We start from the raw sequence: 14,748 nt of genomic DNA on the forward strand, positions 1-14,748 counted from the left end.
TGGTAATTATTGATTTCTACTGATTAAAAACACATTTATATTCATAAGTTATTCATTGCCCACAGGTACAATAATGAAGCAAAACACATCAAGATTTTAACAAGAGATGGCTTTTTTCACATTGCAGAAAATAGAAAATTTAAAAGCTTAATGGTGAGCATTGATTATTTCTTTTCAATCTATAATTCCCATTTTCTGCTGTTAAAGTTAGTTTAATTCTGTAGTTTCTTAGCAATGTTACCCACTGAAAATTATCTAAAGAGAATTATAGTGTGGGCTCTAGCAAAATCCTAACTTTGTAGGTTGAAGAACTCCAGTGCAGTTTTACATTGCTCAGATGGTATTGATCATTATAAATGAGACTTGTATGTTTTAGATAAAATTTTATAGTATACACAACTCATGACTCTCAGAGCAACTGCCAACTCAAGTATAGCTGTCAGTGGTTTGTATGGTTGTTTGAGTGTATTGTCTCACTGGCAAACGGCAAATCTTTCTTATCATTCCTCTACTTATGTCCTCCGTCTCTCCTTTTAGCTACCTTTTGTCATGATCAGTTATGGCAAGAAAATTTTTAATTAATGAAAATACCTCTTACATTTAACTCTATTTCATACAAGAGGCCATAGAAATTAAATTTGCAATTTTCTTTATATTTTCTACTATTACAAATTGTGTAATCGGGACTGGAGAGATGGATAGTGGTTAAGAGCACTGGCTGCTTTTCCAGAGGTCCTGAGTTCAATTCCCAGAAACCACATGGTGACTCACACCCATCCGTAATGGGATCAGATGCCCTCTTCTGGTGTGTCTGAAGACAGCTACAGTGTACACTGATATATAAAAATAAATAAATAAACCTTTAATAAAATAAAATAAATTGTGTAATCACAGTTCTCATTAATTAATTAGACAGTTAGACATCTGTTTATATTTTTGCCACAGTCATTCATTGATAATACATAGAAATTTTGTGTTGAAATGAAAAGCATATATTGTGGTTAGAATGTAGTGATCAATTCTGACAATTTGTAAATGTCTCAGTAATTTCTTTAGTAGGTATATTGTGTATATGTCTTACAGATAACATATACATTTCATTACACACACTGTTAACAGTATATCTTATTTTCCTAGGAGTGGCTTCAAATCTTTTTCACTTAGTTAATTTCTTGAGCTAATGAAGAATTTGGACACAGGACACAGGATACATTTGTAGATGTTAAGAACTTTGATTAGCTTTGAGAAGGAAGATCCCTTGACAGAGCTACGAATCAAACCATATACACTAGACCTTTCCTGAAAGTAACAGAAATCACTTAGGAATACAAATGAGGTAAAATTGAGTATAAGAAAGCTTATAAACTCAGCCAGCTTGAATGCCTTACCTAAAAATCATTTCAAGATAGGGACCAGTGTGTTAAAGAAATTGAAGCATCTTGAGTGGAGAGAAAAGGAAACAGGAAGAAATCTTTAGACATAAATAGGACATTTGAAATTCAAAAGGAAAGGACAGGCAGCCTGGACAGTCATGGAAAATGGAAACTCTTGTCAAATTGGTAACCAAGATCCACGCATCCTCCCTGCTAGAGGTAGCTTCCATTCTGTTGTATCTATCTACCAGGCTGTGAAAGAGAAGACAGAACAAGCTGGTCCAGAAGAGGTTCTTCATGTAATAAAAACCTAGGAAGGATGTGACAAGTGGGTACACAGATAATGAGTGACAGGCATAGCCCAGACATGATGAAAGCATGCATGGGGCATGCCATCTCTGCAAGACACACCAGCTGGAGCTCTTACCTGCAGAACTTTTTTGTGTGGTAATGAGGCTTCCTCACAGAGTTATAGTTGATGTGACACTTAAAAAATGCTGCAAGGCCAAAGATGACTGCTAGCCTTGCAGATATTGAAAAGTCGCAAAAGAAACTCCTGTTGCAGAAGACACACAAGAAGCATAAAGGGAATGGCCACTGTAAGGGGCCAATCAGCTCAGCTTTGTATCACCTTGGTTCAGCCCATGGAAATCCTATATCAGGGAAGGTTAGGGATGAGAAAATCCAGTGACACCATCATGGGCTACAGTTCTTATATGGCTATGACTATACTGAAGGTGACAAACTCCTCAATTTAAATAATGTGAAGCAGAGACCATTAAAATTTATCCATTGGTCTCCTGGAAAGGGAAGTAAATGCACAGGTCTCAGAATTCAAATAAGTGACACAAATGCTGTGTATCACTCATGAATGCCCCTGTTGGGGACACAGACCATAGCTATGCTATTCTTTTTCTTTTTCTTTTTCCTTTTTCCTTCCACGCTGGGAGATCTTTTATAGGGAAGCTCAGACCACAATAGTTCAAAAGAGATGATGGAGAATTAAGAGCAAAGCTGCAGCAACTAAAAAGAAAGGAACCAGCTTAAGGATATTTATGTAAATAAAGAAATGTAGACAAGGAACAGAAATCCTTTAGTCATAAGCAAAGACCTTTTGCCAGCTTTATCAAATAATCACCAAATAATCACCAATTGCCAAAGAAGCCATAGAGCTACCTGGGATTTGCCCTGCTTTTTGTTAATGTGTTGAATAGGTTTATTATGAATCTTTATTTTTAATTTTTGAAGATGTGTATTCAATAAATTCAGTAAACAGATAAGCAGTGATATACCAAATCTACATACTATACATTTTTTAAAAATTAAATGTGTATTTATAATAAAATTCTATTGTTTTTCCAAAAGGCAGACTTGGATTCTAATAAAATGATTTAATAGAACGAGGCACAATGTTTAAGATAAAATTTGCAAAGAAGAGTATGAGTTTTGAATTATTTTGAATCTTGAAAAACTCAATCACTATAGTTTTAAGAGACTACATAATAAAATGACTCAATTGATCTAGAATAGCTTACAAGTTAGCAAGTATATGTATGCCAGAGAATTTAAGACAGTGGTGTCCTGCAGACCTAAGAGACAAAATGCCATGTGGATACTTGCCAAGAAGAGGTGTTCTTATTATGGTAACATACTTCTTTGGAAGAGGAGAGGAGGTTCCAAGATGTAGGATGTGTCTTTAAAGCAAATAGATGTCGTATGACCTCTAGCAGACAAAGTTTATTGTGGTGTGTTATGTAGCACTGTTCCCATCTCAGTAAGTGCTAGTGCATAGACCTGTGCCATGTCTTAGTAGTTCATCATCTCACTAATCTCACCATCCACATTACATTATGCTCTGCATATGGATCACCTTATAGCTTGGAATAAATTTTCTATTAGAAAGGATTCTAAGTATAAGCAGACTCTAAAAGCTTATTTTAAATTAGCTGGTGTCTCACAGAAAAGGCTGAATTTGGTGCTGGGGACCAGAACTCCTTCCCTTGGGTTTCAATAGCTTGGTTAATCAAAGTCTTTGTTTTTCTTAATCATTAAGTTCCAACCCTAAATGACTTTCTGATTCCAGATTACAAGGTATTAATTTTGTTCTGATTTTCATGTATGCCAGACAAGCTATGTCCAAATGTTGTTTGTAAGCCATCTCCAGTGCCTGTTTCCTTGGTAATTGGAATGACTGGCCCACACTCATTATTTCTCAGGGTTGGATTGTTGACACCACTGTGTCGGCTGAGATAAGGGAAGCTTAGAGATTTCTTGTGTTTAGAGTCATCTTATTTGCTTGTTGTACCTGAAGGTCAATGACTGCTAAAGCAGGGGTGGATTAGACTAAAATACAGAGAGCATAAAGCCATGAATTGGAAACAATCCATACTGGCGCTCGTAATTCTACTCGGAAGCCTGGTAGGAAGATTTGCCGCCTAAGACTGTAAAAATGTAACTCAGGTGTAAAAATGTAACTCAGGTGCTTTCTGTGCTTAGCCAGGTATTAAAGGCCATCTGCAGTTTACCAAATTGCCTGACCCTGGTTCTTAGAAAAGTCTTTTTTTTCTTCTTCTTCTGTAAAAATATTAAATGATCAACAAAACTTTTTTTCTGTTCAATAATTCAATAGTTTATAGCCAACTTCACATTAATCTTACTAATGATTTACAATTTATAAAATTCACATTCTCTCCCATAAAGTTAAATTGAAATTCAAAGCTATTGAACTGCACAATTTGTTTCAGATTTATATTTATATTGTCAAAGAAAATAGCACATTTTAATTAAAGTGTCAAGGCTAAAGGAACAACTCCTTGGTATCACTGGTATCGGTGATGCCACATGCGAATGGAGTTTTCCTTAAGCTTTTTATCTCATCATCAAAAAAATAAAATGATTATATTTTTTACTAAGCATAATTAAACTTCTAAGCTACTCTTAGGAAATCATATTAAAAAATCAGCATATTACAAATGCCATATTCTCATATAGGTAGCCATATCCAAGATACAGTGTTCTATTTGGTGTTTTGTTTCATTTCCTTTCCCCCTCTTGTTGTTAGATTCCACACACCTTCTTTTCATCAAGCACTCCCATTCTCATTCTCTGAGTCCAAGGAAGATCTGTGAGCTGTGTGAAATGTTTTATGGCTCTCATTTTCCAAATGTGGGAATTAACAGAAAGAATCTTCATTTGCTTTATCCAGTGATTTAGATAAGCCATACTACTTTCAGTTTATTAATGTGACAGAATGTGTGTGCACATTAAAATGTATGTGCTCTTTGCACAGACACAAATATGTAGAGACCAGAGCAAGATATCAGATAGTATTGTCTCTCCCTCTCTCCATCCCATTCCCTCACAGACCCTGGAGCTAGGCTAGTGGCCAGCTGTTTCCTCCACTCAATAGTTGTGAGGTTATAAACACATATGTGGCTATAACTGATTCCTATATGGGAGGCTGCATGTGAAATCATGTCTTCACACTCATGTTCTGTAACAAGCACTCCTATCTACTGAGCCATCTCCCCAGTCCAGGACTGGGATTTTCACTTTGCCACCTTTGTGTTTCAACCCTGGATCCCCCCATCTGAAATGATCTCTTCCCCATGGCTAGCCATTGAGATTTTCCCCTGGTCTTTGATTTAACCAACCCATCTCCATGATGCTGTCTCTTCTTGCTTCCCAGTTGAACACACTAAAGAAAGTTCTTTGTGCCCCGAGGTTTGATAACCCTTCACTCTCCCATCAGCGATAAGAACGCCTGGAGGTTGGGCACCTTGGCTTCAGCATTTTTCTGATCCCTGGCACTCCCAGCACAAAGTAGTACACAGCGTGTCTGAGTTAGACTGAAAAGAATAAGTCATTAATAATCATTTTTCCACATTGTGAGTGAGTTCTGGCCTAAATGATTTCTTTTAGGAAATTTGAACTTAACCACTGACTAGATGTGCTGGATCAATGGACAATGTTTCTTTCTCAAGAAGAGTTGTTCTTCCATACATTTTAAGGGTGCTCTGACAAAAGCGATGACTACTTTGCTTAAAGTGATTTGGTTTTTTTTTTATTTTCATTTCAACTATTTATTTGATACTTCATATCTACCACATTAGGCTACTGATAGCATTTTCATTATAAATTATTCTGTTTAGGTTCATGGTAGAAGGGTTCAGACATGTATAGAATAGGAAACTAAAGATACCCAGAAAATGATTTTCCTGAAGATTCCGTTTAGAATATGGTAGAAGTTTATCTGAGGCTTTGCAATGTTTAAGACAAGAAGTATTTCTAAACAGCAATTAGACAGAACTACCTGGCTGCCCTTTGTGAATGCTGGGTGGCATTGAGAGCTGAGATGTATACTAACCCTTCATCATTGTACAGCAGGCGTGATGCTGAGCAGTGTTGAGAGCTTCATGAACCTTTTTTTGTGGAAAAATACATTTAGTATTAAGTTTGTTTTTCTGACAAGTTGAAAGCAAAATGGGGGAAAGTAGCAATTGCTATATAGTCAAGCAAACAGCTGTTCCTTTCGTTTTTCTTCAGAAAGACACGTCTCTCACTAATAACAACAATAATTACTACCCTGAGATCGAAGTTTAGCGTGGCTTCTTTTCAGCACCACATCTGATGGAAGACAAACAGGATGTTCTGCATGCCTGAAGAACAATAGAGAACAACCAACATGAACAATAGTCTCCAGTAACCAGGCTAGCGCCTTGCAGGGAGGGGGTCAGGTACATCCAGACAGTAGGCAGAGCTCTTACTCTCGCTTTATATATCTGGAAATGTTAGGCTTAAAATGGTTGTTCTTGTATCATATATAATTAAGTATTAAGTGGTTTATTTGAGAACAAAAATAACAAGACCTCTCTTTAATCTGCTCTCTTAAAGGAACTTGTGGAGTACTACAAGCACCATTCTCTTAAAGAAGGGTTCAGGACCTTAGATACAACGCTACAGTTTCCATACAAGGAGCCAGAACAGCCAGCTGGACAGAGGGGTAATAGAACAGGCAACAGCAGTGAGTATTGTCATTGAGAAGACATTTTTAAATATATATATATATATATATATATATATATATATATATATATATATATATATATAGTCACTTAAGGGGTTTGAAGTAAAATAGCATTAAATGTCTTCTGAAGTTTGAAATATGGCTAATTAATATGCTAATGCATTGAGCAGACACTTTTTTTTCCGGAGCTAAGCAGAGTCAGAAGGACCAAAAGGTCCATGACTGTCTAGTTACAGGGTATTTGTGATAAATTAAAAATTGTATCTGTGTTAAAACAGGCATCAAAATGTAAGTGATACATTAACGTGTGAAGTTTTGTACTTTCCCCTCGGTTTTATATTAGCCAAGCTCCTTTTAATTCATACATAACCTTTGTAACTGTAACGCTGTTTCATGAATAGTATCTAACAGAGACCTGCCAGTGTACCCAGTATTATAAGGCTCCTCATGTTCCTCTTTCAACCCAGCATTCTGAAAGGATTAACATATTTTGTTAGTACTTTTAAAACTATACAAATCCTAAGTAGTCATAAAGGATGGCTACATATAAACACACAGACATACAAATGCATCACAGCTTCAGTGAATCCAAATCATAAACTCTGCCAGACCACTTCATGTTATGCATACCTCTTAGATACCCAACTATGCAGAGACTATGATAATGAGAGAAAAAAAAAAACCTGCTTTGGGGGAGAAGTAAAAACAATTTTACCATTGTTAGAATCCTGAAATAATTTATTAAATACAACTGGACATCTGGAATTTCAAGAAGTAGTTCCAAAACAGATTTGCACCAGTGTAATATAACTTGAAGTTTATTTATTTCCTTAAAACCTTACACTAAAGGGGGATGGGGAATTGTCAAGTTTGTAACCTCAGCACAGTTCAGTGTACTTCAGAACAACATGAAAGTCATTTGTCACCTCAGCTGAGAGTTGGTTTTCTGTTAATTTTTGTAAGGCTTCATGGTTGTTCTCCTTATGGTCATTGACATGTGTACGAACTCATGTTATGAGACAAACAAGAGCATACTTTGTCTTGAATGCTTAAATATCTTCATAATTTTTTCTATTTTTTTAGCTCAAGATTTTCTGATTATCTTAGATTATCATACAGGCAGTATTTGACTCATTAAAATGGATATTTATCCTAAAAGTAGTTTTCCTACAAATTTCTTAAAAGTCTATCCAAGCTGTGACTTCTGACCTCTTTTTACATGACAACTCCTTTTAGATAAACTTAAGTTTAAACCTTTTTTCTTTTTCTCTGTCTTTTGAGTGGATAGGCACAGCAGAAATTTCAGAAGAGGCCATCTGCAGGTGGAATCACATTTGAATATTTCCCTTGGTTCTTCAGAGCCTTATGGAGGAGTGGGGAACAGAGGGGTGATGTCCAGAATTTAGAAAGGCCATCTTCCCACTGTGACCTTAGCTTTCCTTGTTTCTATAACCAAATACATGGAAAGAAGCAATTTAAGAAAGGAAGGGTTTATTTTGGCTTACAGTTTGAGAGTATATGGTCCTCCACAGAGGCTAGGAATAGAAGCAGATGATCTGGGGAAACTTGAGTAGTGCAGGTACCTTGACAGGAGTCAGAGAGTTGACATGAGGTCGAGCCAGACTATACAAGTCAAGGCTCACCTCTAGTGACCTAATTCGTCCAACGAGACTCCCAAACAGTGCTGCTAACTCTGAAACATAACATACTAGATTTCAAAGGACTGAAAAAGTTTACATTTGCAGTTTTCATAGCAGTCTGTATTACGCTTTGATGAGTCATAAATTTGTCTTGCTGACTTTATATTAAGCCTTGATTTAGGGTTAGCCCTTAATGAAAACACCACATGTATTTTTTAAAAACATACTGTGCTTCCTAGGAGGTGGGAAACAAGAAATGCTGCATATTCTGTACACAATGGTGGCTTGAGGGAGCCGTTAGTCTTCATCCCTGGTTCATAGTTGCTGAATATCTAAACACAGCTCTCACTACACAGAATTGCCTTAAGATAAAGAATCAGACTGAGATCTTGAGATTTCATTACTTCCAAAGAAAGATGCAGGATGCAGAGAAACTAAGATAGAGTGCAAACCTTCTTGTGTTCTTCACAGAGGTGAGATGTGAGCTTCACTGGTGAAACTGGGTAACTTGTAACAGTGGAGGCGTACATCGTATAGGCACCTTTTGTGATTATAAAAGAAAGACTTGGTTCATTTGCTGATGTTTGCAAAATATGATAGGAGCGCGACAGAGATATTGTGTGCAGATGACAGTTTATTTGCAGAAAGATACTGATTGGAATCAAGCACAAGTCCATATTATCTGGCAGAGAGCATTTTATAGGATATAAAGGCGTCTTCTACTGTCTCTGGACTGTCTATCAGGGTGTCAGGATGGTGCTATTTTTTATGTCCCTTTAATAAATTGAATGTTTCCAAAAGAGGAGAAAGGAAGTGGAGAGAGGAGAGGAGCGAGAACTCGGGTGAAAGTGAGCGGGTTTTCTTCCATTGAAACTGCAATAGTTTGGAGGAAGATATTGTGTGGATCTATAAAGGAATCACGTGACTATCTAAAATAGCCCTAGCCATTCTGCCTTTGGTTGCTTAAATTTACCTGTATACCTGTCTATTTGAAGGACACTAAAGTCACTTTTGTTTTCTGTAGTCTACAATGACTACTCGGTTATTTTCAGGTCTGTTCTCTTAGGCAAGTTAGCCAGTTTGAGTCTCGGCTTTCCTTTCTGAGGAAGGAGATTGGACATTGTACTGTGTTCCTTGAAAAATCACATCCTAATTTTATTTCTTTGTATGCATGAGAAGAGGAGGTAGAGTGTAGTTCTGATAAATCATTACACTAGCAGAAGTGCAGGATTTCTTATTTGTGAACCCAATTCAAACCTTAAACATTACATAGCATGGATAGAATTCTTAATAGGGAGACAGTGTATATATAACAACACACAAATATTATTTATATTACTAATAAAAGACATGAGTACGTAAATTAGTGACATTTTCATATATTCTATAGATTAACTAGCCAAGGTGTATCAGCACAATTTTCTGCCTTTGATAATTATACTATGGCTACAATAGTGAATATCTTTGTAAGAAAAACATTCAGAAGTTTTTGACAGTAAAAAATGGATTATGTCTGCAATGTATATTCAGATGGCTCAAAAACAAGCATAGACTGGCAAAGCAAACATTATAAGATGTTAATATTTGGGTACTGTGAATGAGATATGTGAGAATTGTTTGTGCTGTTCTTGCCTCTTTCCTGAGTCCGAATTATTTTAGAGTTAATAAATGGTTGATGTGCAGATAACCCTATCTTCAGGCCAAATCCAGAGGAATCACAGGAAGGTGGCAGCATCCTCTTTCTTATCGGCTCTAGATGCGGAGGAGCCTGACCTCTGATTTGGGGACATGTAGGGCACTTGGACACTGAATGGTTCACATGTAAAGCTTTGTTATGATCTCCTTACATGTGTTTACTCATCCCTGTACTCAATGAATATTTAACACTTGCCATGTACCGAGACTGTGCGAATGCTGGAGCTACAGTAGTAAAGAGGACAAACTAGGGAATGGGAACCCACAAAAGACAAGTAAGGTCATAGGAGTCCATAAGCCTTCTGAAGCCAAAGAGTATAAGCTAATGTGTCATAGAGATGTTATTCATCCTGTAGGCATGGAGCAAGACTTTTTGAAAGATGTCATTTTGGATAAAGTTAAAGCCCATATGAGGGTGGCATCATGTGAGGTGGTGTGCTTTACCAATTCCATGGCAAGATAGCTTTGTGAAAATGCTAAATTGCAAAACACTTTATATGAAGTTAGTGCCATTTATATTTATTAATCTCAATGTTATATATTATCATTGTCTTATTCCTGAAGTAACCTGACAATCCCAGAGCATTTATTAGTTATATTTTAATACAGTAAGGGACAATATTCACTTAAGGTACTGAAATATACACTTAATGTAGTTTAGCTTTCTGCCCTTGTAAGTAAGTCAACATGAGCATATCAACCCACTCTCATTTTATGACTGCTTTATTTTATGCTCAGTCTTTTGTTTTGTTTTGTTTTGGTTTGGTTTTTTTTTGTTTTGTTTTTAGTTTTTTTGGTTTGTTTGTTTGTTTGTTTGTTTTCGAGACAGGATTTCTCTGAATAGCCCTGGCTGTACTGGAACTCACTTTGTAGACCAGGCTGTCCTCAAACTCAGAAATCCTCCTGCCTCTGCCTCCCAAGTGCTGGGATTAAAGGTGTGTGCCACCACCACTTGGTTTTATGCTCAGTCTTTTGTCATCTTTTTGCTGGTCATTTTGGGTTTCATATCTAATTTTATTCTGATAACTTTAATATTAGTTTTAATTTCGTATTACTTTCCCAGAACTGTCATAAACATTGCCATGTCATGATTGAAAAATGAAACAAAACAGAAATTACTGTGTTCTTGAGGCCAGGTGGCTAAAATCAAAATAGTGTTCATGTGTCTGTAGCCTTTGCATGGGTGAGCAATACTCAGCAATGTTTGCTCTGTAGATGTACCACACCAGCCTGCTGGAACTTTATGTCTCCCCTCTGTGTGCCCTCATCTTTTCACTTAGAAAAGCAGTTGCAGTTGAATTTAAGGCCCACTGTTGGTGGTTGGTCTTCACATGGGATCTATAGCATCTATGAAGTCCTCTCAGTTTTAAAGTAAAGTCATATTCCACAGGATCAGACTGGAAAGATCCTTAAGTGGGCTATGGGAAGACTGTTAGACCCATGATAATCTTGCAGTGTTGCTTTTAACTATTCTCTAAAAATTTCCAGACTAATTTCAATTTTTGTTTTTCAAATGGCTAATAGAGAGACTTCACATTATTGGTGCCGACAGGCCAAATGATGCATGCAGTCAGGCATTCTGGGAGAAGCAGGCTTCAAATCAATGAAGTACTCTCAGCGTGTTACATCTTTGCCAGCATGAAGTGCACCCTACTCTTGAGAGAAAGCACTGTGAGCCAAAGCAGGTTTCCATGCATCACGTGAGCCATTTGTCTGAAACATGGCCTTAAATACTCTGCATAGAATCTGAGAACCAGAGAATCCTGACTAATACTAAATAATTTGCCAATTAACAAAATGGAAATTCTCAAATCCTTTCTACATAAATTAAATTAATGTCTCCAGTGGAGTAGTCCATAAGCCTTTCAGCCCTGCAAAAAAATCACTATGAAAGGTTGCCCCTGTTAACGGGTTTCCACAGACTGATGCAAGTTTGATGTATTCCCTTATAGGAAAGAAATAATTTGTCTAGAGTTCCCTAATTTATTTCACCACACAATACTACATCTTGATGTTTAATTCTGATGCCAAGCCTTAAAAGCATCAGTAGGTGTGAAGCCAGTAGGTGTGAAGCACTTAGAGGACTGTCTGGCACGTGGGCAGTGTTGGATGCTTTGGCTTCTGCAACCACTACTGCTGTTCCTGTCACTACTTCCATGTATCCCACACTGTTGCCCAGTGTGAAATTTTGTGTTAGCTTTATTTGGCATATTTTAGTTCACCAGTGAAGCCATTCCACTTTCCCTTGGCACATTGCTTCTGTTTCCCGAACTTCAGCTCAGCTCTCCCATCATGTGCACTATGGGATAACTTAATTGTAACATTCTCCTGATATCTTCATACTTCCTCTCTTCACCCATCTGTGATGCCCACAGAGTATTCAGTTCTTAAGACAACTGGTCAACCAAAGCTGTACATCATTATGACCAGGCCATGCTGGGGCTCTCTTTTTATTTACACACTTTAAGAGCTTCATTGGCTTCTCTAAGACATTTTTGTTCTGAGAATGATGGCTCCAGACATTAGTAATCGTGTCTGGGATTCTAAACTTAAGTTCTGCAAATTTAGGTAACCTCATACAAAGCTATCTTTTTAATATTCCATGGCTCAAAAAGCAGTACTTACGTTCTAGCACTTCTTATCTTAACAACGTCCAGTCCTAGAAGTCTTATTTCTAAATTGAAAATTGACCCCAATGCAGTTAATCCATGTAATCATCTCGTATTGAATGTAGTGCAATCATGTGACAGCCCTGATTCAAGGATGTATTTGTCTCGTCATTCTTGCCCGGAAACTGCACATTTATCTGAATTGAGAAAATTTTCATTTCTCTTTCTAAAAATTCCATCAGAGTTCTAGCTATGCAAGAAAATGCTGAGAGCTTTTTTGGCCTGATACAGTCCAATGATATACTGCTTATGCTGCTGAGTTCTAAGTTTACACATGACAAGCATTAACTCTGCATCTCTCTTCTGTCCTATCAGCATCCAGAAGTTGAGGACACTGTCGGCCAGGGTTTCCTTTTGTTCCTTTTTTTATTTCATTCATTCCCCCTTCGCCACCCCCCCAACCTCCTGCATTTAGCATTTATCTGTTTACAGCTAATTCAGTAGTACATACACCTATAGGGTATTATACAATACACCCTAATGCCTTAACAATAAGCATGAATGGGGGAGAATTCTCCCAAGATCTAGGCACCTCAAACTTGCCAGCCTCATCAGCTCTACAGGGAGCTTTTTAAACAAATACTTTTCATTACAGTCTTGGCAGGTGGCCATCAGTCTTTGAACACTGAGGTGACTTCATTTCTAACTAACACAGAAAATATTTACCTTATGTCTTGAACAAAACTTAGTGGTTTTTACTTACATTAGCTATAAATATCACTCAGTTTAGCTACTATAGCTATTTTTTCAATGGCATGCACACATACACACACACACACACACACACACACATTTCATTGTACTATAATAACCCCAGAATATGTTATAAAGTAATTAATTTATGTATTTACAATAACTATCACAACCTTTTCATCAAGTATGCTGTTTTATTTCCCTTACTATATACCTTTCTCCTCCCCACTTTAAATACTTATTCTAACTCTTACCATATGAGTGACTATCAGGTATTTAATCATCCTAGCTGCTACTCCTTGGATACATTCTGATTGGTCGGAACTTTGCACAATACATTTTGACATCACTTTACTCCTTTACTCACTTTCCCCATTCTTCACTGGAAATGGCAGTGTGTTCTTACAATCTCAGCACTTAGTAAGCCAAGGCTAGAGGACTGCGACCACAAGTTTGAGGTCAAACTTGTCTATATTATCAATTTCATGTTACCAAGGACTTCATAGTAGGTCTATTTGTGAACAAACTAACAAAACTAAAATAAATAAATAAAAATAAAAACCAACTATACAAAATCCAATAATAAAAACAAAACTAGGTCACTATTTCCAATTAATTTCCCCAATTCCTTATCCCCCTGTGTTCTTAAAAGGTACAGTTCTGCTGACCCAATATCTTCCTCCATAGCCATCCATCCATTCCCTCTTCATCAAGACTCTGCTGCAGGGCAAGCACTATCTAAATTGCTGGGTATTTAGAGGGGTGAGTGGGACAGATGAGCATCTGCCCTGGTGGAGTTTATGTGCTGGTAGGAAAGGCAGACAATGGGTTGGAAAATAATTATATAGTGTTAGAAATTGAGGAGTAGATCTGGAAAAATAACATAACAAGGCAATGATACGCTACATGCTAGAGAATGGTTTGAGATTTTAACTGGGCTGGTTGTACGATGAGCAAAAGTAGGGGCCCTTTAGCTGTGAAGCAGAGAGATGGATTCTCAGTGCTTATTCTACTTTTGACCAGGGTAACACCAAACACTAGCCCTAAAGTTCTCCTTTCTAGCAATGCCATTTATATGACCAGGAAATTCTCATCATTATGAGTTCCTATAAATATCCTCACACTCTATCTGTCTGTAGTACAGGCTGCTAAACCTGTAACTTTAGTCACTGAGAGTATAGACCATTTGTGCTGATTTAAGAGCTCTTGAGAACAATGGTAGTTTAGGGCATTCTGTTCTCTCTGCTTACCTAATTACCATCATAATTTAATTAAATGTCAGCCAGTGGTATTTAAATTGTACTTTGTTCCTGCAATAAACTCTTGTTTTCCTTTTAGTTACATGGGACCATGATCTGTGTTTGTGGGTTTATAGAAAGCCAGAATGGGATTCACAAAAAAAAAAAAAAAAAAACCACTCAGGAATAGAAGAGAGGGAACCGATGGGACACAGGGAGAACATATGTGATGTCAGCAATGTCACCCAAACAGGAACAAGAGGAAAACTTTTAGGAAACAGGTACAAAATGTAGGTGAGGCCAGACCCTGTGGTATCCTGCAGTGCTTTACATTTGACTTTGGAAGAACATGCAGAGCCTTTGGAAGGATTTAAACAAAAGAGAGAGATAGTCTGACTTTAGGTTTTAACAGAA

The 14,748-nt window shown here is 37.2% G+C and overlaps 1 protein-coding gene across 5 annotated transcripts in view; it reads left to right on the forward strand.

Moving 5' to 3' along the window:
- Vav3 (vav guanine nucleotide exchange factor 3) overlaps positions 1 to 14,748 on the forward strand; it is a 332,901-nt gene that overhangs the window by 307,463 nt on the left and 10,690 nt on the right. For all 5 annotated transcript variants that reach the window (XM_021195490.1, XM_029537277.1, XM_029537278.1 and 2 more), the window contains 2 exons: positions 66 to 153; positions 6,267 to 6,396. In XM_021195490.1, coding sequence (XP_021051149.1) covers positions 66 to 153; positions 6,267 to 6,396 — 218 coding nt within the window. The remainder of the gene's footprint in view (positions 1 to 65; positions 154 to 6,266; positions 6,397 to 14,748) is intronic.

The sequence above is a fragment of the Mus pahari genome, chromosome 4, assembly GCF_900095145.1.
Source record: "Mus pahari chromosome 4, PAHARI_EIJ_v1.1, whole genome shotgun sequence".
Taxonomy (NCBI): domain Eukaryota; kingdom Metazoa; phylum Chordata; class Mammalia; order Rodentia; family Muridae; genus Mus; species Mus pahari.